Source organism: Herpailurus yagouaroundi, unplaced genomic scaffold (assembly GCF_014898765.1).
Source record: "Herpailurus yagouaroundi ecotype Mexico unplaced genomic scaffold, PumYag 28, whole genome shotgun sequence".
NCBI classification, from domain to species: domain Eukaryota; kingdom Metazoa; phylum Chordata; class Mammalia; order Carnivora; family Felidae; genus Herpailurus; species Herpailurus yagouaroundi.
The window spans coordinates 108,836,203-108,861,946 of record NW_024412376.1 but is presented as its reverse complement, the minus strand read 5'-3'; the positions used below and the strand labels follow the sequence as shown (position 1 = coordinate 108,861,946).

Genomic DNA, 25,744 nt, shown 5'->3' with positions numbered 1-25,744 from the left:
ATGAGAATGACATGGAAGCCCTCGTGTGTGTGTGTGTGTGTGTGTGTGTGTGTGTGTGCGCGCGCGCGCGCGCACAAATTTTTCATTACTTGATGATAAAAACATAGCTGGAGTTAGTAATAGATACAGTTCAAAGCTTAGCTCTTTTAGTAAGTCTTAATTTCTAATTTAAGTCATCGGTCTGGTTAGAATTTTGCACATATTAAAAATTAAAATATTCAAATGGTAAATCACAAATAAAGAACATGGTAATGAATAATAGGGACAAATCGTTTAAAGTCTTATGTAAAACTTGATGTTTTACATAACTAATGAATTGACAAGGTCTTGTGGAAAAAACAGTTCCAGATGGCAAACATACGCAATGGATTTTGTCAAACGATTTTTTTTTTGGCAAGAATAATATGAATTTTGTAATCAGTTGGGGGCCAATGAAATACCAAGATGAGTCTGGTTAATAATCTACAATTATTGGTTAAAGAAGTATATTAGTGCTAATTTCCCTCTGTTCGTCCTACCTTTTCTCTTCTATCAACCCCACAAGCCTTTGGCACAATGAAGTGGGTAACCTTTATTTCCCTCCTCCTCCTCTTCAGCTCTGCTTATTCCAGGGGCGTGACTCGTCGAGAAGCACGTAAGAATTCTATTTTCCTATTATTCAACCTTTGTTTTATTTTCCTCGTAAAAGAATGGTTTTAAAAAACCCTGCATCTTTAAAGAAGTGTTTTCCGTTAGCATTTATTTCCAGACTGTGATGGTATTTTATATTTGTGATCCCTTAGGAAGTTATCTTATTAATATATTTCTAACATCCTAGGTGAAAAAAATGGTGAGAATTGTTTAGTAGCTGTAATTTCCTTCTGCACATGAAGGAGCCGAGAGTGACTTCAACTTCACAGAATATAGTTTAACGTTAGAATTCATAGCACCACATTCCCAAAGGCCTAGGTACTGCACGTTGAGATATAGATAGATAGATAGATAGATAGATAGATAGATAGATAGAGATATGAAAAAATCCCAAAACAGAAACAAAACCCAAAACCTGTGTTGTTAATCTTATAAACAGAATGTATATTTTTCATTTCAGACTGTCCTCTCAGTAGCTTTTAATGGACACTGCAGGAGCATTAGATCTTATCCAAGTTTGAATATAAAGCTATAAATATTTAACAATTTTCATGATTTTTCAAATAGTATCTTTGGTGATAGATAACTCTTCCATTTTAGTTCAGAACAAATAGTTCACCATCATCCTCAGATTTTCTGTAGGGATCAGAGGCCAAGGTTTTGGAGCAAATGACTATCTAATTCGCATGGAGAGAAACACAAAAAGTAACATTATAACTAAGTTGTTTTCTTCAGAATGTAAACCTTTTTTTTTTCTTTTCTCCTTTTCAGAACAGAGTGAGATTGCTCATCGGTTCAATGATTTGGGAGAAGAACATTTCAGAGGCCTGTAAGTTAAGATATTGAAGAGTCAAATTGAAAGTTTCTAATAGAGTTGGTTATTATTCTAAAGACCTTATATTCCCATATCATCAGAGTCCAGGCTCTAGAACAATACTATCCAATAGAATTTTGTGCATTGACAGAAATATTTTATATCAGTGCTGTTCAATATGGTAGCCACTGGCCACATGAGGCTACTGAATATGTTAAATGTGGCAAGTGCAACTGAGGATCAAAAATTTAAGTTGCATTTAATTTTAATTTATTTAAGTCTATACAGTCACATGTGGCTACTGGCCACTTATATGGGACAGTGTACCTCTGGAATGCTTACATAACCTGCATGGTGGGAAAGACTTTAGTATATGGTTTCTTTTGCTGCTCACTTACTAAATTCCTTTACCTAGCAAATAGGTCTGTGGCTCTTGAGACCATTTTAATATTATTTAATCTAATAAAAAGTGAGAAAATAGTTTATTTTTTAAAGGTCAATTTCATGCTACAGTCTGATTAAATGAGAGACGTGTGTGTGTGTGTGTGTGTGTGTGTGTGTGTGTGTGTGTGTGTTTTAAATAGACAAAGGGCCTATGTAATGTCCTTAGTCCTCATAATTAGACTTATTTAGAATACAGTTTGCTTGCCTGCTCTGTTTGTGCATCTGCTGACATGTGTGCACATCTATTTAAACATGGCATAAATACATGTCTTCTTTGCTTAGACAGCCACATATGGCTTCAGATAATAGCTGATGTAGATAGACTTTCTGGCTAATAGTAAGTTGTATATAATACAGAACATATACAGATACACGATTTGTTGTTTAGCATAGCAAACTACTTTATATTAAAATTTCACCGTGTTTCATGTTTCTATGTCCTTTGTTTCAGGGTACTGGTTGCCTTTTCTCAGTATCTCCAGCAGTGTCCATTTGAAGATCATGTAAAATTAGTGAATGAAGTAACTGAGTTCGCAAAAGGATGTGTGGCTGACCAGTCAGCAGCCAACTGTGAAAAGTCACTTGTAAGTACATTCTGATTTTGACTATCATTTCTTCTTTTCGGTAATCCTGATATTTTCTTTTTTTTTTTTTTTTTAATTTTTTTTTCAACGTTTATTTATTTTGGGGACAGAGAGAGACAGAGCATGAACGGGGGAGGGGCAGAGAGAGAGGGAGACACAGAATCGGAAACAGGCTCCAGGCTCTGAGCCATCAGCCCAGAGCCCGACGAGGGGCTCGAACTCACGGAGCGCGAGATCGTGACCTGGCTGAAGTCGGACGCTTAACCGACTGCGCCACCCAGGCGCCCCAATCCTGATAATTTCAAAGGAAAAAATCCAAGTTTAGTTTCCTCAATTATTCCTTTGTAAGCAAGTGTCAAAAGCAAGGCTAGCTTTTGTTTCTTCTACAATAGAGATGTTCTAGCTACAGCCAGAGGTTTAAAAACATTTCTTTATTAAGACCACACACAATAGTGATAGTTTATTTGTTTCTTTATTATTTGTATTCAAGCTAATTAACATATAGTGTAGTCTTGGCTTCAGGAGTAGAACCCAGTGATTTCTCTCATCCCAGTGCTCTCCCAGTGCTCATCCTGAAAAGTGGCCTCGGTAATGTCCATCACGAATTTAACCCATCCCCCCACTCCCCTCCCCTCCATCAACCCTCACTTTGTTCTCTGTATTTAAGTCTCTTACGGTTTGCCTCCCTCTCTGTTTTTATCTTCTTTTACCTTCCCTTCCCCTATGTTCATCTGTTGAGTTTCTCAAATTCCACATATGAGTGAAATCATATGATACCTGTCTTTCTCTGACTGACTTATTTTGCTTAGCATAATACCCTCCAGTTCCATCCACGTTGTTGCAAATGGCAAGATTTCATTCTTTTTCATCGCCAATTTCTATTTCTTCTTCAGTGATAGTGTATTTAAATGGAAATTCGTTATTTGTAAAAGTCTGTTTTTAAAATCTGAAGTGTGCTTTCTATCATAGAGGCTAATAGTGAGAGCATGTTTTTTTATCTTCAGAAGGCACTCATCTGATTTCTGTGTCAATTTTGTTACTTGGGTAAAATGATAGTATAAGTATATAGTCCTCATTTTAGGGATAGTCATATTTTTACATACAATAAACAATCAGGGCATTTATTCATTTTGAAGAACTTAGAACTTGTGGTATTTCTAGGTAGGTCTTCAATACAGGAAGAGGTTTGTTTCTTTCCCCATTCAATCTGTATATACCTTGCTGGGGGCAAGGTCAGTTTTTATTTACCAGTGAAGGCTTCCCTTCTCTTACTTCCTTCTTTGTATCTTCCCCTCCAGGTAGAATCGGTACTTTAACTCAATATTTTTAACATGATCTTAGGACTCTAAATATGACTTCTAGAAATATATTTCCTTTGCAAATTAATTCTGTCTTCAGCAGTTTATTTTCCCTGGAGTTCCAATTACTTTCATGATAAAAATTAAGGGGGACAGAAAGAATACATTTAATGGAATGTGTTTTGAGACAAATGTTTCTAGAATAAAAAAGATCTATATTTTCATATAATAATTAATAAACAGTAAATTGTGTTACTCTTCAGTTTTTGAATGGCATCTACTTAAAAGCTGGACCCTCAGAAAAGAGCAGATCAAATGAGAAACTCTCTGAGTACTTTCTTTCCTCATGTGAATTCACCTACTACTTAGAAGACTATTTTCCCTTGAGTTTTTTATTAGCTCTTCCAGCTTGTAGCCCGTAGAAATAGGAGCAATGTTCATTCCTTAAAGCCATTGATTGTCTTGTTGCCTTTCCTTTTTATTCACTGTCAGTAATCATGTGATGGATAATTCCTGCAAAAATTACATAGATGGTCAAATCCTGGGAAACTATCTACACCTGAGGAAAAAAGTGGATGTTAAATTTACATGGTTTCCTAACCAAGGTTAACCGATACATGAAACTTTTTAGACTGCTCTTTGGGTGCAAAGAAAACAAAGTACCTCCCCATGATTTGAAATCTGCTCTCTTCCATTTAGCATGAGCTCTTTGGAGATAAACTGTGTACAGTTGCCTCTCTTCGCGACAAGTATGGTGAGATGGCTGATTGCTGTGAGAAAAAAGAACCTGAGAGAAACGAATGCTTCCTGCAGCACAAAGATGACAATCCTGGCTTCGGTCAGCTGGTGACCCCAGAGGCTGATGCCATGTGCACTGCCTTCCACGAAAATGAACAGAGGTTTCTGGGAAAGTAAGTAATAAGATTTTTATGCTGCAAAATGAAACATTAGGAAATAGATCAAGGCTTATGATAACAATTGCTACCATAAAAAACATTTTCAGCATTAAGGCTTAGAAGCTTTCATTCTAATGATAATTTTCAAAGAAGTTATATTTGATACTACAAAATTCTCCATGATAAAAAAATGTGATCAAAGATCTTTTGGAGTTCATTAAAACAGGACATGTTCTGTATAAAAAACTGAGATGAGGTCTGTTAAAATATTATGAAGATATGTATTTATTCTCAGAGCTGATTTTGGTTTAGTCAAAAACATTATATTACAAAAATTTAACCATTTTACACATGTGTGTGGGTATATGTGTGTACATATATATAAAACTTTATACATATATAAATATATATATAATTTATATGTATAAGTTTAGCCTGTACAAAGTCAAGGTCATCGTGTGCAAATTGAGATTAACTGGTAAATTAGATGAGATTGTTGATTACAATTGTTCTTGTAATATTGTTTGCTGCAGAAGCATGACTGCCTGTTTTTCTTTTTAAACATGTAGATACTTATATGAAATTGCCAGAAGACATCCTTACTTTTATGCCCCAGAACTCCTTTACTACGCTGAAGAATACAAAGGAGTTTTTACAGAGTGCTGCGAAGCTGCAGATAAAGCTGCCTGCCTGACACCAAAGGTATTCCTCAGAACAGGAGGGCCAACTCATAACCAAACCTCAGACTTTGCACATCATATGGCTAGATTTAGGGAACGCCTGTCTCTGATACAAACTTCTTTACAAGGACAGAAAAGCCTCCCTCACTCTTAACTCCCCCAAAGATCTTTCACCCTCTTTGAAGACCTCTGACCTCCTCATTCCTCCTTCTCAGATTTGCCATGGTGGATCTGATAGAGGAAATCACTGTGTATGTGTCTAAATATCCTGCGTCTTTTATGGCGTGGGTCACTACAGTGACATACAGAAACTCATCTGTAAAACTGCACAGCAAGGGGCCACAGTTTTGTTAATCTTTTCACGAGCCTTTTTTCTACTGGGTAGGGAATTCGAAGCAGAGAATTCAACTGCCTCTAGAAGGCTGGGTTTATTCACCCATTCCATAAATATTTATTATGGACTGTATTCTCTAAGGAGCTTATTGATGTTGTGAGAGTTGGTGGAGGAGGGGTTGAGATCAATTGTAAGTGAAATTGAGAAGTCAGAAAAATTGTATTCCCTGGGATATTAGTGTACTCTGTGCCTCCACATTTCCCTTCAGGTCCCTTTTCCCTGGCGAAGCCTCCATGCTGGTTCTTAACCACCTAGAGGCTTACGCTATGACCAGACTGATTGTCCTCCTCCTCCATAGCAAAATAATTATTTGCCAATAGTAAGCACTTGGGAATTTAGGTGTAAATGATCTCTTTAAAATTCCATGTGGCACAGTCTCACCTGAACTTATGAAGGGGTGTTTCGCATGGAATTTTCCTTTTCTAATTTTTCCCAAATCATTTCTTTTTTGCAGGTTGATGCTTTGAGAGAAAAAGTACTGGCTTCATCCGCCAAAGAGAGACTCAAGTGTGCCAGCCTCCAAAAATTCGGAGAAAGAGCTTTCAAAGCATGGTATTTTAAACTTACTTTGAATCTTTGTAATGATGTAGATGATTATGGTTCAGATGACAAAAATGTACATTTATGTGGCACCTTATGTGATGCTTTCACACGCATCTTTTCGGTTGTTTAAAAGGCAGAAATTAACAGCAGTGAAAATCAGAACATCAGTGACAATTCCTCATAATTTTTTTATCATATTTTTGCTAAGTTGTCAAAGAATTTAGAGGGTATCTTTTTTTGTCTTTAAGGTATCTAATCTCCCACTTATTTATAAAAACTAAAGATCCCTTTCTAATGATCCAGTATTTTTACAGAGCAGTAGTCAGTGTCTTCTACTTAATTTAACCCACCCTCCCCATCAATTATGTGGAAATATTTGTCCTTTTATGTTCTGATAATTAAATTTAGCCATCGAGGTTAGTATTCATTTTCAGCTCTGTCGTGAATCTCTTGTTTTTGTCTGGGCCTCTGTTTTTATATTACTTCGCTGGTTGAAGGAACATTCTTCAGTTTCTAAGCCAAGAGAAATCCCCTCTCCCCTATCCCTCACATGGTAGTCAACAATGAATCAACAGCAACAGGACAGGAATGAAAATAATAGACATTCTGCGAGCTCTCTAGATACCATCACTTGAGCTATCTTTGCCTGCCGTGTCTACCATCCACTCCACCAAAATCAACTAACTCAGTAAATAAAACAACCCCAACAGGAAATGATAAACAGTTAAACAGGCTGTGATTGGTCTGGGGGAAGAAGAAGCTTTGAACAGATTTAGGAGACTCTGACTTGATTTGGGAAGGCATATGGATATTCGCCTTTTACATGTCATAGAGTTTAGACACTGTGTTGGATCAATTTCTTGGTGAAAGTATGCTTAATCAAAATTCCCTCATTTTGTAGAAGTTATGAATTTCTTTTTTCTCAGACACCTTTAGAAGTCAGGGAGCTCGATTAAAAAAAAGATAACAGGAGTTTGCATGGCATGTTCCAGTTTGTAAAATGTTTTTGCATGGATCAACTAACTTAATCCTCACATCAGTCCGCAATTTAGCATGCTGTTGTGACTGGGTAGAGGCTGAGTCTTGCCTAGGGTCCCACTTCTAATAAGTGATAAAGCCAGATTGAGAAACCAGGTCTGGGCTCCAAACTTGATGCTTCTCCACATGTTGCCTATTTTATTTCACTTTGTTTTTTAAAGATTTTATTTTTAAGTAATCTCTACACCCAGTGCAGGACTTGAATTTACAACACTGAGATCAAGAGTCACAAACTCTTCTGGCTGAGCCAGCCTGGTGTCCCTTATGTTGCCTCTTTTAGAATCTCTTCTTGATTTTTGTTTTTATGAATGGCTGGACTTCTATCCAACACACACACTCTTAAAATGGCTAATTCTGCCCTAAAGAAATATTTTGTCCTAAGATAACCATGTGGTTCAGAACTAGCATTAAAAAAAAAAAGAACCAACAAATTTTACAAATTATTTCTTTATGCTGTTTTGTCCTGAATTTTCTTGGTTCAAGTAGTATTTTCTTAGTGATTTTACATAAAATATTGCATGTTATTAATGTTTGGGTGGGAAATTTTCTTCTTAGGTCAGTAGCTCGTCTGAGCCAGAAATTTCCCAAGGCTGACTTTGCAGAGGTTTCCAAGTTAGTGACAGATCTTGCCAAAATCCACAAGGAATGCTGCCATGGTGACCTGCTTGAATGTGCAGATGACAGGGTAAAGTATACTCTTTGGTAACACACATGGTTCAGTTGGAAGTATGAATTTGCTTAGTATTATTCGTGAAGCTGACAGTGGGTTGAGATTGTTTTCTGTGCACAATCTGCTCAATTCTTTGCCTGCCTTATGGTACTTTTTTGTTGTTGTCGCGTATTTAAACCTGGCCACCTCACTCATGAAATGATCTGATAAACGCATTCACTAATTTGTAACCCTTTCAGTCATATTCTGAGAACAAAGGCTTTCACTGAAGTAGGACAGCTGGTAGAAAGGTAGATTTCAAAGAAAACTTTTTTGGGAGGTGGGTGGAATTGGAGAAGGGCTAGTTGCTAAAGAGATCTTTGGAAATTATGTAATTTTTTGCCCCTCTATATTCTCTTAGTTAACCATCTTTGTTAACTATGCAAATATTTAGCATGAGATCTCTTTTCCCCAAACTTGAAAATATGACCAAATACCAGAATCCTAATCTCTCAGGACACTTTCTGGAAAATTTAAGGCAAATGTTTTACATGTGTAAATAGAAACTGTGACTATGGTCTTGACTAGTTTTTCAAAAATATCTCACATTTTATTTAGTTATCTGGTTTCAAAATGCCTGTACTTAATTTGAGGGAAATATTTGGAAAAATTATACTGAGTTTTAATTTAAAAATTTAAATGCCTTAGTGGTAGAAATATAAAATTAAAGATAACCAATATGGGCCCCTGTTACTGACCGGTCTTTTGTAATCAAGTGGAAATATTTTAGTAATTCTATCCGAGTCTCTAGTCTTGGGAGCGCAGACTGAAAGTGTTCATGGAAGGCATGTTGGTATGTGTTTGGTCTTAGAATACAATAAAGATGTTTTGCCAACATAATAAAGGTCTGAGGAGAAAGTGTAGCGATGTCAATTTACATTGAAAAATTTTTATCAACCTGCTTACAGGCGGATCTTGCCAAGTATATATGTGAAAATCAAGATTCAATCTCCACTAAGCTGAAGGAATGCTGCGGTAAGCCTGTGTTGGAAAAATCCCATTGCATCAGCGAGGCGGAAAGAGATGAGTTGCCTGCTGACCTGTCCCCGTTAGCTGCTGATTTTGTTGAAGATAAGGAAGTTTGCAAGAACTATCAGGAGGCAAAGGATGTGTTCCTGGGCACGTAAGTGGATAAAGAATAATCCCTCCATAGCTTTTCTATGGTCTCAAGATTCAGGAAGAGATATTAGGCTTTCCTTTGGCATTGCTACAATTTCTGTGTTGTCTACAATACTTTTTAATCCTTCCCTCTTCTAGTTTTTAAGTTTTTTTTTTTTGCAAAAGTTAATTAGTTTTAAAATGTTATTATAAACTAATACATAGTTATCGTAAAAACTCAATCGATAGAGAATAGGGAAGAGGAGGGAAGTAGTAAAAGTTTCTATCCTTGCCCCCATTCCATTCCTTTTCTCCTCAGGGATATTTCTGGAAATACCTCTAGGAACATTTGTATATACATAAATTATACACATATTATTCATTCAAAGAGTATTTCTTGAACTTACTACAATATATATGTGTGAATATACATAATACATCTTTATATCTCTGTATATCTGTATCTATTTATCTACCTGCCATTTATCTATCTATATAAAAAAATATAAAGAGAAGTTGGAATCTGCTTTATATTTAGTTGTTCATAAAGTCTGCTTTATACTTGGTTGAACAGACCAGAAATAACAGTAGCATGGCAGGGCAGCATGAAATTCTGTGACAAAATAAATGATTACATATAGTTAGTAAGTGGGGTGTTAGACTTTGCATTTCTGTTGTTGGATTATAACAGTGTGATGTGCACTATGTATTTTACATAAAGATTAAAGATTTTATTCATGCAGTGGGGAAAAAGAAAAAATTAAGAATATATCTCTATTTATCTATCAGAACCTTTTTGAGATATAGTCCAAATTATAAAAAAAAAATACATAATAAAAACAGGGGTCACTCATCAAACATTTAATATGTGCCAGACAGGGTATGCTTTGCATTGATTATGTCATGCATTTCTTGCAACCCACCTTGTGAGATAGGTGCTGTTATCTGCATTCTACAGAGAAGGCAGCCAAGTCTGTAATAGTTTTAATAAGTTGCTTAAGGTGATATAGTAAAATAGGTGACATAGCCAGGATTTGAATGCAGGTAGCTTTAGTTCTGAACCCCAGACTCTTAGTCATTAACTTTCCTTGCATGGGGTCTAGTCGAACTCAGATATTTGGGATATGAGTTACTCTTGAGGCTAATTAGGTGATTTGTCTTGCTCATTCGTCCAATTAAATCTATTTTATTTTCATCTGAATTAGGTTTTTGTATGAATACTCAAGAAGGCACCCTGAATACTCTGTCTCATTGCTACTGAGACTTGCCAAGGAATATGAAGCAACCCTAGAGAAGTGCTGTGCCACCGATGATCCTCCTGCTTGCTATGCCCATGTGGTAGGTTTCTCAAGGGAAAAAAAAATGGAGCTGTCTGGCTGGTGAGCCTTCATAATGAGAAAGAAAAATAATGAAAGAATGTAAATTGTTAAATAGTGCAACTTATATCTTTTCTTGACATGGCTTTAATTCTGTGCTCTTAAACATTATAGGAAAAATAGATGGCTAATAAGACTTAGAATAGCCTAGAAGGGAAAGATCTAAAGGGTGCAACCTCTAATTTCAAAAAACCTTGACCATGCTTTTTTCTTTTTTGTGTTCCTGGGAACAAAATAAGATAAATATTAATGTCAATTAAGGAACTTAGATATATAGTTAACCGGATTCCAAGATTGATCAAATATCAAGAAGTAGAGTCTTAGAATGTTATCCAGCTGTACATTGTTTACTTTATTGTAAATGCTGGTAAACAGTGGTTAATAAATAGTTTTATATTCCTTAAAAAAAGAATTGGCATCTTAAGGAAGACTGTGAGATCTAGTCATCTAGAATATTTTCAAAATTTTTGGAAAAAGTTTAGGAATTGTCTTACAAGAATTTATGTAAGGAGAGAAAACCTGTTCTGGAGGATTTTTGCCATATTTAGCCATCCCCAACAGATTGTAACATGTTTAAGATAGTTAGCACTCCTGGCATATATAGTGGTTTCCAAACTTCAGAATCAAAGAAAAGTCATTCTTTGTTCTACCAAGAACCTACTCTATGCCAGGTACCATACTGGAGTCCTTGACCAAGGTAAAGTCTCTTATCTCAGGGAGCTCAGAATCCAACTAGAGATATGGTTTAATGATAATGATACATAAAGTCATAGCCATCATTTATTGAGCTTCTATTATCTTCCAGGTACTGTTTTACTTGTATTAACTCAGGTGGTTTATAGAACAATTCTCTGAGGTGAATACCATCTTCATCCCCATTTTGTTTATTTATTTTTCTTTTTTCCTATTTTTTTTCTTTTTTTTTTTTTTCCATCCCTATTGTAGAGGTAAGGGTTCTGAACCTTGGATATGGAAAGTAAAGTTACATAGTTAGAAAATGGGTCAAGTGGCCTGGCTCAAAAACCAGCAGTAGCACACCAGAGCCTGAGTTTCTTAATCCCTTTTACTATACAGTCTCACCAAATAAAATAAATAGTTTGGACATATTGTAATAGATTTGGCATCAAAGATCTAATTAATGACTGGGCAAAGGGTGGAAGGATCTCTTTCTGCCTAGAAGGATGAAAAGCAACCTTCGTATGGTCCTAAGGTAGAATTCTGTCAACACAATTCTGTTCTCTTTCAGTTTGATGAATTTAAACCTCTTGTGGAAGAGCCTCACAATTTAGTCAAAACAAACTGTGAACTTTTTGAAAAACTTGGAGAATATGGCTTCCAAAATGCGTATGTATTTTTGTTTATTGGCTGATTATTTTCTTGATCAATTTGTAATTTATTAAAACTTAATATAGATACCATTTATCATAGAGATTTTAATCATGAAAATACAGTATATATTTCTCATTTTTCTCCATCAAGAAAAACTGGAGGAGGAGACAGAAAATGGTTAATGGGATGGAGAATCCTATGTTTGAGTGTGGTTTAAAAAATTGGTCTCTTGAGATTGGAAAGGAAAGTACCACATCTTGGAATATAGGAGCTGAGGATGCCCCTTGAAGGTTAAAGAATAGCTTATGGGCAAACAAAATACAGTGATGCTTTACAAAGGAGGAAATGGTAGGCTTTGAATGATAGTAGCTCGAGAAGTAACATATAAGCCGATGGACAAATGTCCTGATCTACTAGAGCCTTATCTATGGAGGTAAAGACAAGAAGAGACACATCATTCAGTAGATATTTATGTTAGCACTCTTCTAACTATGGGTATTAGGGATAACAACAACAATGAACCAGGTATAGTCTCTTCCTTTTAGTAGATTATAGTCATATATGACTTTCAGTGGTGATTGGAATTCTGAGTAAATGATTACTATGTGCTAGATATCATGCCAGGTTGATTGCATGCTTTTTAAAAATTTTAATTTAATACTTGTACCATCCCTATTGAGTCAGGTATAGTTTCTCCCATTTTATAGATGAGAAAATTTATACATATCTTTCAAATTTAGCACAAGGCTGATATATGTCAAGCTGTCAGTGGGTTTTATTGAAAGAAAGAAGCAGTTAATAAATATACTAGTGTCACCGAATTCTAATAAGGTCAGTCACTTTCTTAAGAGTATACAGCACAGGTGGAATCAAAGATAGGCTTACCTAGTTACTCAGGACAAGGTCCTCCCCCATGCTATTCCACTGACCTGGATATGGAGATAATTTTATGAACAGAAAGTCATTTTGTTGATTTTGGCTAAGTGTTCTTTGTTTGACCCGCTGTGTTTGAGAAAGACAGTTTCTTGCCTGGCTGAAAACACATGGATTATTTTGTTACAGGCTTTTAGTTCGTTACACCAAGAAAGTACCTCAAGTGTCAACTCCAACTCTCGTGGAGGTCTCAAGAAGCCTAGGAAAAGTGGGCAGCAAGTGTTGTACGCATCCTGAATCAGAAAGACTGTCCTGTGCTGAAGACTATGTGAGTCTTTTAAGTACAATAAGTTAAGCATGATGAATTTTTGCCGTTAGATATTGACAAAGCTAACTTTCGGAAGCAGGGGGGACTACATGTGCTTGCATGCACATGTGTGTATGTGTGTGGTAGTGGCCACCAGGACTTGGCCACTTATATTACCCAGGCCATCACAGTGAGAATTTGTATAAGATCCCCAAAATGATAAATTGTTTTGAAAAAAATTCCATGAGTTTTCAATGTTTCCCCTGGCATTTAAAAATCTTTCTTAATCTTTGGGGTCTTTTTTAAAGTATAAGACTGTTTCCTTCCCACTCCAACACATATCTCAGGACTCACATCAAATTATTTTAATCATTATTTTCTCAAGTGAATAATTCTTAAAATGTAGACATATTTAAAGGAGAAAATACTTTAAAAAGCCTCTTATTACTTGTAGTTCTAAAGATAAGCAAATCGCTACCTCAAATCAACCTTGGATTCAGTCTTGCTAGTTAATATATAACATGTTTTTTCGTCCATTGGAAAGTAGAGGTTCATGGAAAACTTTTATTATGCTTTTTCAATATTTGCTCTTCCACCTGTTCTTTAGCTGTCCGTGGTCCTGAACCGGTTGTGTGTGTTGCATGAGAAGACCCCTGTGAGCGAGAGAGTTACCAAATGCTGCACAGAGTCCTTGGTGAACAGACGACCATGCTTTTCTGCTCTGCAAGTCGATGAAACATATGTTCCCAAAGAATTTAGTGCTGAAACATTCACCTTCCATGCAGATTTATGCACACTTCCTGAGGCTGAGAAACAAATCAAGAAACAATCGTGAGTAGTGTTTCATTACTGTAAGCATTTATCATTTTGAGAGTGAGAATTGTAAATTGAAATGAGTAACTTTTTCTGAAGCAGTGATTATATTCCTTAGAAAAGAGTATTTAATTAAGTATTGACCTTAGTAAGCTGATTAAAGTGTCAAGAATAAAATGGATAGCTTTTTGTTTTCCTAGCAAAATACCTCTATATTACAATCTTGCCTACAAATCATTCAGAATAATCTTGTGGATAAAAGCTGCAGTGGAGTAATGTTTTAAGATGAGTCCAGTAGAAAAAGATGAACAGTTAACTGATACATTTGTGCAAAGAGCAAGTTAGTTAGTAGAAAGAATTGGTGAATTTATTTCTAGGCATGAATGGCTATTTTAAGTTTGTTCTATGGCAGCCAACAGACAAGGCAAATCCCCAAGATATAACTTTTGAGAATGGAACTTGGGTGGAAACCATATAGAAAAATGAGTTCTGAGGCTTGATGCCCTATTGATGTCACAGGAGTTAAAAGTGCATGACATTTAGCACCATAAAGTTGCTATCATCTCTCGAGGTTCTAATCATAGTCATAGATTTACGAGTAATATTGCAAAACTTATCATACCCATGTGACTCTCTCTCTAGTACTATTATCTCTGCAGATGTCAGTGAAAGAGAACCATCACCTCCCAGAAGTTTGATTAGTTTTATTACTGATGGCCTTCCCAGTATTAACTGAATGGAGTAAATTTCACAGACCAAATGTAAAGATTCTTAGAAACTTTTTAGATGAAGTCCAACAAGACAATTAAACTTTTAAGGATCAGTTTTAGCTCTTAAATCACTATCAAATTCAATTCAATATTGTATAACTTCTAAAATGTGAAGAATGTAAAAATGCAATGACCTATCCTTTCTAGACATTTACGGTAAAGAGATCTATTGATTTATTGAGATTTATTGACACTAGATGTGCTGAGCAATTTACATTGATTATCTCATTTGATCCTTCCACCAACCCTAGGAAGGAAGATTTTATTCTCATTATGCAAATGAGAATATTAAAGCTTATTGTGGTAAGCCTGGGCCTCAAGCTCAGAATTGCCTCACTCCAAGACTTATAAACAATAATACAGCTATCTTTACCATCTCCATTTTTCTTTTTCCTTTTTTTTTAAATTGAAGTGTAGTTGACATGCAGTGTTACATTAGTTTCAGGTGTACAACATAGTGATTTTACAAGTCTATACATTCTGCTGTCCTCACCACAGGTCTAGCTCCCCTCTGTCACCACACAACACTGTTACGATACCAATGACTGTATTCCCTAAGCTGTCATCTTTTATTCCTGTGACTTATCCATTCCATAAGTGGAAGCCTACATCTCCCACTCTCCTTCCATCTCCATTTTTCTTTATGTGAGTAGACTTTTTTCTGATTTTTATCGTTCTTGTTTTGTTTTCATTCAAATGCAGTGCACTTGTTGAGCTGTTGAAACACAAGCCCAAGGCAACAGATGAACAACTGAAAACTGTCATGGGGGATTTTGGAAGCTTTGTAGACAAGTGCTGCGCAGCTGAAGACAAGGAGGCCTGCTTTGCTGAGGAGGTGCTGGACTTTCTTCATTTTCATATGGCTGATTTCCTTTGTTGTTATGTTCGATCAGGCGAGGGCTTAGGGCTTCATCTATCTTAGGGATACTCTGTACATTTAGGATCAGAATCTTATTCCACATACAATTACCCAACAAAATTACTTAAATAGCTCTTGTTTTTGTTTTATCTCCTGCCTCACTGGAGCATATTGGGAAATGTTTACAGTATTTGTTCTGTTTCCAAAGTTGTGATATTTATGAATATAGATACATATTTGTGAGGCTCAAGTCTTTGGTAGAGATAGCATGAAGCCAGAACACTAATTTATTTAAACATGTTCTTGAAAAATGCTGGTTTGTAACTTGGTTGAATCTGAGTTTGATTTTACAGGTTAATGGGGGAAGTTTATATTTACTGTTTCCCTCTATGACTTGACAGTAATGTTTTTATTCCTTTGGGAACAGTGGATGTCAGTAAGCTTCCTTGTAGATATTCTAGTACTAAACTGGAATTAAAGAATGTGATGCATGTAAAATTAGTTTGTAATCACAAATGGCTGTATAAATGTCAATTTTTTATCCTAATAGTGATGCTAATATTTTCCCCAAATCTGTCATTTTTCTTTATTTAGGGTCCAAAACTTGTTGCTACAACTCAAGCTGCCTTAGTCTAAAACAACACAATCACAACATCTCAGGTAACTATACTTTGCATTATTTTTTTTTAAAAAGTAATTATAATAGTTATTTTTAAAATAGCAAAGATTGCTATTTACCAAGAGCCATATAGACCAGTGCCAATCACTGTTCTAAGACCTTTATATATATTAATTTATTTAATTCTCACAATAGTTGTCTGAATTGAGTGCCATTATTTTTCCTATTTCACAGATGAGAAAATAAAGGCACAGATCACAGCATAGTTTCCATAATTTACCCAAGGACCACCCACCTAGTGAGAGGTGGAGCCACAATTCAAAATCCAAACCAAAGCTTGAGAATTAACCACTGTCCTGTTCTGACCTATTATGACATAGTAGACAGAATCACTAAACCAAATGATGGCTCAGCAGTGGGGTACTTAGGTGTTAGGCTGGACCATATGCAAATGCATTTTTTAAAGATAAAAACCAATTGCATAGTAATGATTTCACATGGTGCAACCTAATTGCCCAGTATCAAATTAATTTCATTGGAGAATATGATAGATCTACTGTACGCGAACTTGCACTTTATAGTGATTAATTTGCTACTAAGGTGCACTTCAAAATTTAAATGTTTAAACTTAAACATGTTTCAGTGATTTGGGTTGTAATATTTGGGGGGAAATTAAAAAATAGAATCAACTCTCTTTTTTAATTTGTAAATTATTTATTTATTTATTTATTTATTTATTTATTTATTTCATTTTAGACCGAGAGAGTAAGCAGAGGAGGGGCAGAGGGATAGAGAGAGAGAGAGAGAGAGAGAGAGAGAGAGAGCCTTAAGCAAGCTCCATACACATCACGGAGTCTTACAGAGGGCTTGGTCCCACCACCCTGGGATCATGAGTTGGATCAAGAGTTGGATGCTCAACCAACTGAGCCACCCCGGCACCCCTCAACTCCCTTTTTTTTAAAACAAATTGTCCAACTATTTTCTAACATGAATTTATTTTCATATTTTCCAAACTGACTGTAAGGTCTACCACCTCTACTTGGTTGTCACTTACTCTCTGCCCACTTGATAATACCTACATATTGTGCGTTCGGATGAGGAAGTAACTTTGTATCTCTGTAAATTTGACCTTTTCAAAATGTGATTTGTTTTATTGCTAAATGGCAAGAATTTCTTCTGAAAGGTATTACTTTGAGAAAGCACTTGTTCTGTTGGTCATTAACGTAGGTAACAAGCAGGAGTTAAGTAAGTGACCCTGAGGAGGGATGATGAAACCTGGGACCTTGAAGCCTGAGGAGCTTATGACATCAGTGATGAAGTGAGGACTTTACAACACTTATCGGTGTGTCCTCTCCACCAGCCCAACAGAAGAATCAAGAGTCCAGGACAGGCTGAAGGGCTTTCATTGGTAGAAATTGCAGGAAGGCAATCTAAGCAATTTACTATTCACTTGAATAGGTTTGTCAAATACATGCCATTTTACTAACAGTATTTATATCTGTCTTTTTGTTTTTTCAGCCTGCCCCGAGAGTAAGAGAAATGAAGATCTAGAGCTTATTCATCTGTTTTTCTTTTCTGTTGGTGCAAAACCAACACCCTGTCTAGAAAACACACATTTCTTTAAACATTTTGCCCTTTTTCTCTGTGCTGTAATTAATAAAAAATGAAAATAAGCTAACATAATTGTCCGAGGCTGTTATGTTTCACAGATGAATCGCCATCTTGAAAATTTTTGTAGGTTCTGTACAAGTCCCACTGGCCTCTCTTTTCGCACTTTAGTCTTGTTCTTTGGGGGCTAATTGATGAAAAGAAACATGAATGTTCTCTTGAGTCATGGATTATAAACATTCAAAGCAATATTTTAATATTATGATCATTCTGAACGAAAAAAATGAAAACTAGTATGGGCGAAGCCATGAGAACATGGCTTTTCAGTACTCCGAGGACTAAGAAATGTGAGGGACAAAGAGGTTAGAGGTAATTATAAGGATGGCTAATTGAACTGAAAAAAAAAAAAACAGGATAGATAGAAATTTAAGCCAGTTTACGATGACAATACACGAAGTGTAAGAAGTTTAAGAAGTTTGGAGAAGCACTGTTGGGGGAGGGGACAGAAGATCTGGACGAAAGTACAAGAGAGAGTGAGCCAGATATATAGGAGTAAGGGAGTGCAAGAATTGGAAAGTAAAGTGTTCTTGTAAAAATTGAGATGTTATACTCAATACCTAACCCCTTATCCCTGTTCCCCGAGGCAACCATGGATACCAGAATTTATCTATGAATTTATATACTTTTTAAAATGAATTTACATACCTAAAGTCATTTATAGCCTTATTAGTTATATTGTGCTTTAGGAATTTTTATAGAATTGGTTTCATATGTACATGCCATCCACAACTTGCTTATTGTGTCCCTAATAATGTTACTTTATAGTTTCATTATAAGTATGAAGCTTACAAAAGATTTTAGTACCAAGTTAAAAACGGATCCTTCCATTTCTGGAATGTTTCATTCCACAGTCCCCCACCTCCCTATCCCTACCCATTCTCACCCACCACTTACTTTAGCCTCATCACTGACTGTATCAAATACTTTTCCACACTGGAAGTAATCATCACAAAGGTGGGAGAGAGCCCAGAAGGGGAGAAGTGGAGATGGTAGGCACTGGCCCATCAAAGGCCCAGGAGGCAGATCTAGAAATTTTGAATAAGATGTTTTCATAGAACTGAACCCACACGGGATAAAGTCTGGGGGCCCTGTCTGGATGGCATTGCCACCTTGACACTGAAGGAGGACTTCAGACTTTCGGAGAAAGATCCTATGAAACATGGAACTCCCAGAGTCTGGCTTCCCTGCTTCCCAAGGGGTCAGATTCACCCAGGGAATTCAGACATTTGAGACTGCGTGGTCCAGGAGCCCAAGGACGGCTCTGTTTCTGAGAGGGCAGCCTTGAAAGCACATCATTCAGGCTGGATAGTTGTTGCAGTGTGCTCTTTGCTGCACAGTGTACCTGATTGGGCCACCAGAATGGTGCAGACACAGTGATGTATGTGTGTGTGTGTGTTTGTGTGTGCATGTGTGTGCACGTGTGTGTGTGTGTGCGTGTGTGTGAAGTGCTCTTCATACCGTATCAGGGAACACATGATATCTGTATGATTTATTACCAGGGATGTTAAGATCAAGCACTTGTTTGAGGTAGCGTTTGCCAGATTACTCCGTTGTAAAGTTATTTTTCCCTTTACATACTGTCTTTTTGGAAGCCAGTCACTGAATCTAGCCTACACTTAAAATGAGGGAGGGAGAGGATGAAGCTCCTGGAAGTGCGAGTATTGACAGGTATTACTTAGAATTCTTCCGTAAGAAAGATTTGTCACTTCACTCTATTAATTTATTCATTCACTTTATATATGAATTCATGTATATTTGCTTTGTACTTTGGGTTATAAGTCAATGTTACATTGTTTACTTTGTTACTCAAATTATTTCAGCTTTGGCCTTTTTGAGTTCTTTCAGTTGGCTTCTGGGTCCCTTTGATATGCCGCCGTACTTTGTTTTTTGAACACTACTTTCTGGCCCATCTTATTATTTTCCCTTCCCCCAGACCTGGAAAACAGCCATTTCTTCAAGGAGCCCTGGTTCTATTTCACAGATAATGGTATTTAGACCATGATCTGGGTACTGGTTGCAATTGCTGTTAGTGAGGTATCACTGCTTCTAGACTCTTTCAGGGAACAGAGCTAAGAAATGTAGGTGTGTATACTAACCCATGTATACACAGATACCTGTAATTATTTCTGTATCATCTGTTATCTATCTATCTATCTATCTATCTATCATCATTTATCACCTATCTATGTACATTTGAGTTCGTACTGATGTCTCTGCCTACTCCAGAACCGCAAAGTTCACTCAAGTCTTTCTCTTCCTCATATTTATTACTTCCCTCTTTGATAGGGAGAAACTTGGCTCCCATTATCTACCATGTGTTTACTTATTTGTTCAACCCCAGGATACGTATGAAGGAGTTTCAAATTTATTGGCCTATATCTCCATGTGAAACAAATTTAGCAACTAGAGTACGGTGTATATACAACTTATAATTTCCAGTCAATACCTTATTTTTCAAAGTTATTTAGTCAGTTCCATGTTTCTCCTACCCTCTTCAGTGAGGTTGTGACTGGTGAGTTTTGGGTGACTCACTCACACTAGACACAAGACGAATTTAGGGTTGGGAGGTTGACTAACTTTTGGCTTGAGCTACATGTGTGGGCCCACCCAGTAGCTTTTTTTTGTTTGTGTTCCAACAGGGCAGTCTCTGTCTGCAGTACACAAAGATGGTGGGTGGTGGCAGGTGTCCTTTATGTATTCCCTTCCATGGACACCCAGGATGGTCACTCCAATCCCTTCAAACACTCCACATCAAGTCATGTCGTCTTCAGAGGTAGACATGTCTATCTATTCCAAGTGCTCTGGAGACAATTGCTCTGCAATGCTACTAGGCCCTTCCACTTGACGTCCTCTCTTGTCTCTGTCAATCTGGTTATGTCATGCTCCCCAGGGTTGGTTTTACACCCTGCCAAATATCCCTTGCAGAAATGGAATCACTTTCCTTTCTTCACCACAGAACCCTCACCTATCGTCCCTGTTGGTGGCTGTGTGTCGAAACCAAAACACAGTTAACATTGAAAGAGATCACATTCTAGAAATGCAGTGATTATGATATAATAAGAGTTCCGTAGAAAATATGGGTGGAAGATGTGCTGATCTATGTTTGTGCTAAGAAATTCATAATGATCGATTTAAGATGACCAGAGACTTGCACTTGTGATTGTCATCAATGAAGCACAGTAACATTCAAGAGAATCACTGGAAGCCAGAATTCACAGTGACATGATGAATGATGCATCACCACGAATAATGATGTAACCAATATCACATTAAGTAAATGACAATTGAGAAGTACAGAGGCAAGAAGATTTATTTGTTTCAATACAAATAGGCTCCAAGGAGCCATCACATTGTGAATAATAACAACATCGCTACCTTACTCTTGAGATGGCAGATATAAAATTAGCCAAGAATGAGATGCATTTGACAATAAAGAAGATAGTACCAACAAAGAGATGATACCTGGATCTGAACAGGAAGATAGGGTGTCTGCACATCAGGAAGAAACTTCATGTGCACGACTGTACAATAAATAAGTATGTAAGTATCGCTTCTCTATTCATTACTCTAAATCTTAAGTGATAAATGAGTATACTTCACATGGGCCCATGCTGGTATTGCATAAACCCGGAGGACATCATTAATATGGAATAAAATATGAAGGGATTCACCTGGAGTTGAACAACATGGGCCCAGTAATTCTTTTTTTATCAATATTGTCAACATTTTAGGAATTCGATTTCCGAAGGGTGGCTGACAGTGTAATGACCACTGCGTTATACCAGATGTGTGGCATATATGGACATTACACCTTGAATCACACAATTTCTACCCATCCTTCTCACCTAAATCTTTCTTTGCTCCTCTTCAGTCGCTTTATAAAGTGATTATCTTTCATATATCTTTTTCACTTTCCCTCCGAGATTCTTTTTTTTTTAAGTTCAATTATTTATTTAGAGAGAATAGGGGAGGGGCAGAGAGAGAGAGAGGAAGAAAGAGAATCCTGAGCAGGTTCTATACTATCAGCGCCGAGCCCCATGTGGAGCTCAATCCCATGAACCATGAGATCATGACCTGAGCTGAGATCAAGAGTCAGATGCTTAACCAGCTGAGCTACTAACTCGCCCCTCCCTTCAAGATTCTAATCAGTTTGAACTTCATATTATTCCTTAACACACCATGCTTTTTTATGCATGCTTTTTCCTTCTACCTGGGATGTCTTTCTCTGTCTTCTTTATCTGTTTAATTCAACTCAAAGGTCACCTTCTTTGAGGAAACTTCCCTGCATTAAGTGGCTCACTTCTTTTCCTGATGCCCCTTCACTCTTTGTACTTAAATTATTATAGCATTCACATTTTATTATAATTATAATAGATTTTATATCCATTTGAAACGTAAAATCTGAATCTTAGGCCTGGAATTTGAATACACATGGTTCTGACTCTTGAGAGCAGGCCCATTTAATGGTATCAGTTCATTTATATATCTCTGTCTCCAACTAGATAGTGTTTCTCACCAGACAGGGCATCAATTAGAAGTCTGTATATCTCGGGGCACCTGGGTGGCTCAGTCGGTTGAGCGTCCAACTTCGGCTCAGGTCATGGTCTCACAGTTTGTGAGTTTGAGCCCCGCATCGGGCTCTGTGGTAACAAACAGTTCAGAGCCTGGAGACTGCTTTGGATTCTGTGTCTCCCTCTCTCTCTCTATCCCCCTCCCCTGCTCATACTCTATATTTCTCTGTCTCTCAAAAATCAATAAATGTTAAAAAAAATTAAAAAAAAAGAAGTCTATGTATATCTCTTGGCATTTAACATAACCTGCTGCATAATGCAGATTCAATAAAAATTAGAGGAATAAACTGATTTATGCTATGGGCTATAAATATTCTCAAGTATAAATCACAGAATCCTTGCTTATAATAATTTCTTGAACTTCAGAAATAGTAAATATAATAAAGTGAATTTTATGCAAATTTGAATCATGCAAATTTGTGCTTTAAGATAATAATAATAATGATACATTTTATTTAAAAATGTCAAATAAAGGAAATTACCCCAAATTAAGATACCTCAAGAACTGAATGTTTAAAGCTGATTAGCCATAGTTCCATTTGACGGTGTCACTTTTGCATCAGCTCAATTGATCTAAAATTACCCAAATTATCTCTTATGTGCATAACTGACAAATAAGTACGTGAATACTTGTATGACACCAAAGAAAGTGTGTTAGCATTTTGCAATATATCTTTTGGGAAAGGTAGAATCTTTTTTGCCTAATGAAAAAATTTTGTTTATAAAATGTTACATATGATGGTTGACATATAGATTAACAACATTTTGTCCACTTAATTCATGTGAAACTGTGTAATTTCTTTAGCACTAGACTATAAACAGTTACCAGGACAACAGCTGAAAAATACTGCATGCCAAAGAACAGATCATTTTTCCAAATTTACTTTTTGTCTCCACTTAGGTCTTATTCAGTTCTGTCTGTTGCATATTTCTTCATTTATGTGCTTATCCATTGATATCTGCACCCTAAGGGCTGGTTCCTTACAGAGCTGGTCTTAAGAACCTCCAGGGAAGAACTGAATTAAAGACAGTGTCACTGGAAACTAAGAGGCAGTAACACGGGGAGGGGGGAGGGTGTAGTAAGTGACGGAGACAGGAGGTCCATCCTGTCTGAATAGGTGAAGGCTCTTACTCGAGTCAGATAATTGGTTGGTGATGTGAAGAGCCACACAGCTGAGTATTAGGAGTCAAGAACACTTCCAGTGATAAAAGGAGACCTCAACAAGGCAGAACACTCTAAAGTTTCAGACTCGGTTAGCCTATGACTTTGGGCTTGCCACTTGGGCACAAGAGCAGAGGCTATGAGAGAGCAGAGTGCAGAGTTAGCTCCAGTGGCTATCAAGCAGAGTATGTGCCAAAATCAAGAAGACTGCATTATTGGAAAGATGATCCCTTGATTTTTCTTTAATTGCAATAAGAAAAAAAATGTAGACCACCACAAAAAATCCAGATATTTGATCCATTGCTTTCTTTCAGTGATGAAAGAATGGCTCTTCTATATTCAGAACAGTCTTGCGTAAGAGAGCTAGCTTTTCTAAGTTTGTGATGGGGTGGACCACAGATTTATTGTTTGAAACAAAGCTGATTCAATGCAAGAATGATTGTGAGGTATTGAGGATGGAAACAGAGGTATGCTCTGGCCCATTTTATTACTTTTCTTGTGACAGAAATTGTGGGGCCACAGTTTAAACCACTACAAACTTCTTATCTCCCACACAATACTAGAAACACGTAGCTCTTATGCTTTTTTAGGAACATCAAAAGCAAGAAGCATTTCCCTAAATAAAGAGGACTTGTTTAGAAATATAAAGTCTATGTTCTGAGAAGTAGTGTGATTTGCTTAAGAATAATAGATAATAATTCTAGTTTTTTTATTCCATGTATTAAAAAATTTTTTTTTACATTCATTCATTTTTGAGAGACAGAGAGAGACAGAGTACAAGCAGGCAGGGGAGGGGAAGAGAGAGAGGGAGACACAGAATCTGAAGCAGGCTCCAGGCTCTGAGCTGTCGACCAAGAGCCCGATGCGGGGCTCGAACTCACAAACCACGAGATTATGACTTGAGCCAAAGTAGGACACTTAACCGACCGAGCCACCCAGGCCTCCCGTATTCCATGTATTTTCCAGGAGAAGAATGTATATTTACAGGGATTTGTGTGTGTGTGTGTGTGTGTGTGTGTGTGTGTGTGTCTGTGTGTGTTTTAGTCCACCTTAGCTGACATACAAAATACCATATAAAACTTAACTTGGGTGGCTTAAATAGAAATGTATTTTCCCATTGTTCTGGAGGCTGGGAAGTCCAAGGTTCAGTTTCAGGTGAACGCTCACCTACTGGCTTGCAGATGGCTACCTTCTTGCAATGTCCTCACATGGCAGGGAGAGAGAGGAAAAAAAAAAGAGAACAAAGCTCTCTTGTGTCTTTTCTCATGAGGACACTATTCCCATGATGAATGTCCTACCCTCATAAACTTGTCTAAACCTAATTATTTCCCAAAGGCCTGTCTCCAAATATCATCACATTGGGGTGTAGGACTTCAACACATGAATTTTGAGAGGGCACAAACGTTCAGTCCATAAGAATTATATGAAATCTCTGGATCATGTAGGGGATATTTTCTAAATTTCCTATGAAAATAAGCCATCTCACAACCTTGCAAAGGAAAGAGAGTATCCAGTAATGACACTGATGAGGGTGTAAGGCTAAAGGCTGCCTTTGTTATGTCTCATAACCCGTCATTGCTATCGCAGGCAGGAAAAGAGGGGTCAGAAGTATTTCCTCATCAGAGAAAGTGTATGTCATTGCACAAAAAGTATTTAGAAAAATTTTTTTTCTATACAAGTTATTGTATAGGACTTTTTGGAGATGCTCACAAAGTATGATTGTTTTCCTCAAGTAGTATCATCTATTTGAGTATGTGGTCCAGTTCAGCTGTTTTAAGGACCTGTGCTGAACCTACCAGAAACAGCCGATCCATATAAGGAGAAATTCTGTTAATGGAACATAGGTTTCTACGAAATGTATTTCCAAGCGACCCTTAACTGACTTCACTCTATCTGTGCTTGACTCATACTGATGTCTTCCTTCACCTTGCTGACTGACCTCATGACACTGCCGTCCTTTCAAGTTTGACAGGCAGATTGCCTGCCTTTTCTGATTCTGACCCCTCTCACTTTGTTCTTTGTGTAGGAGGAAGGAAAAAAATCCCCTCTAAAAACCAGAGGCAAAATCTCTTTGATAAAGGAATGAAGGAAAATACTTTGATAGCTTCTTGGGGAGGGGGGGGGGCAAATGTGAAAGCTGGCCTCTTCCCTCCAAAGCATAATTTAGACAGGCTCACATTAAGCAAAGGGAGAGATGATATGCTCTGCCTGAAAACAGTAATAGGAAGGGGAGTGTAGGAGACAGAACGAGATAAGAAAAGATAAGAAA

The 25,744-nt window shown here is 37.0% G+C and overlaps 1 protein-coding gene across 1 annotated transcript; it reads left to right on the top strand.

The window, feature by feature from the left end:
* The first annotated feature begins 503 nt into the window (after positions 1–503).
* On the top strand, positions 504–17,752 carry ALB (albumin). Its single transcript, XM_040481427.1, has 15 exons — positions 504–634; positions 1,402–1,459; positions 2,340–2,472; positions 4,470–4,681; positions 5,236–5,368; positions 6,195–6,292; positions 7,877–8,006; positions 8,939–9,153; positions 10,334–10,466; positions 11,751–11,848; positions 12,896–13,034; positions 13,621–13,844; positions 15,299–15,431; positions 16,050–16,115; positions 17,593–17,752. The coding sequence occupies exons 1-14, from the start codon at positions 556–558 to the stop codon at positions 16,089–16,091; spliced, it is 1,827 nt and encodes a 608-aa protein (XP_040337361.1). The 5' UTR covers positions 504–555; the 3' UTR covers positions 16,092–16,115; positions 17,593–17,752.
* The last annotated feature ends 7,992 nt before the right edge of the window (positions 17,753–25,744 follow it).

Excerpts from the sequence above, each read along its gene's own strand:
- ALB (XM_040481427.1), top strand. The coding sequence starts at position 556 with ATGAAGTGGGTAACCTTTATTTCCCTCCTCCTCCTCTTCAGCTCTGCT. Across the intron at positions 8,007-8,938 it reads TTGAATGTGCAGATGACAGG|GCGGATCTTGCCAAGTATAT; the intron begins GTAAAGTATACT and ends ACCTGCTTACAG. Across the intron at positions 9,154-10,333 it reads AAGGATGTGTTCCTGGGCAC|GTTTTTGTATGAATACTCAA; the intron begins GTAAGTGGATAA and ends CATCTGAATTAG.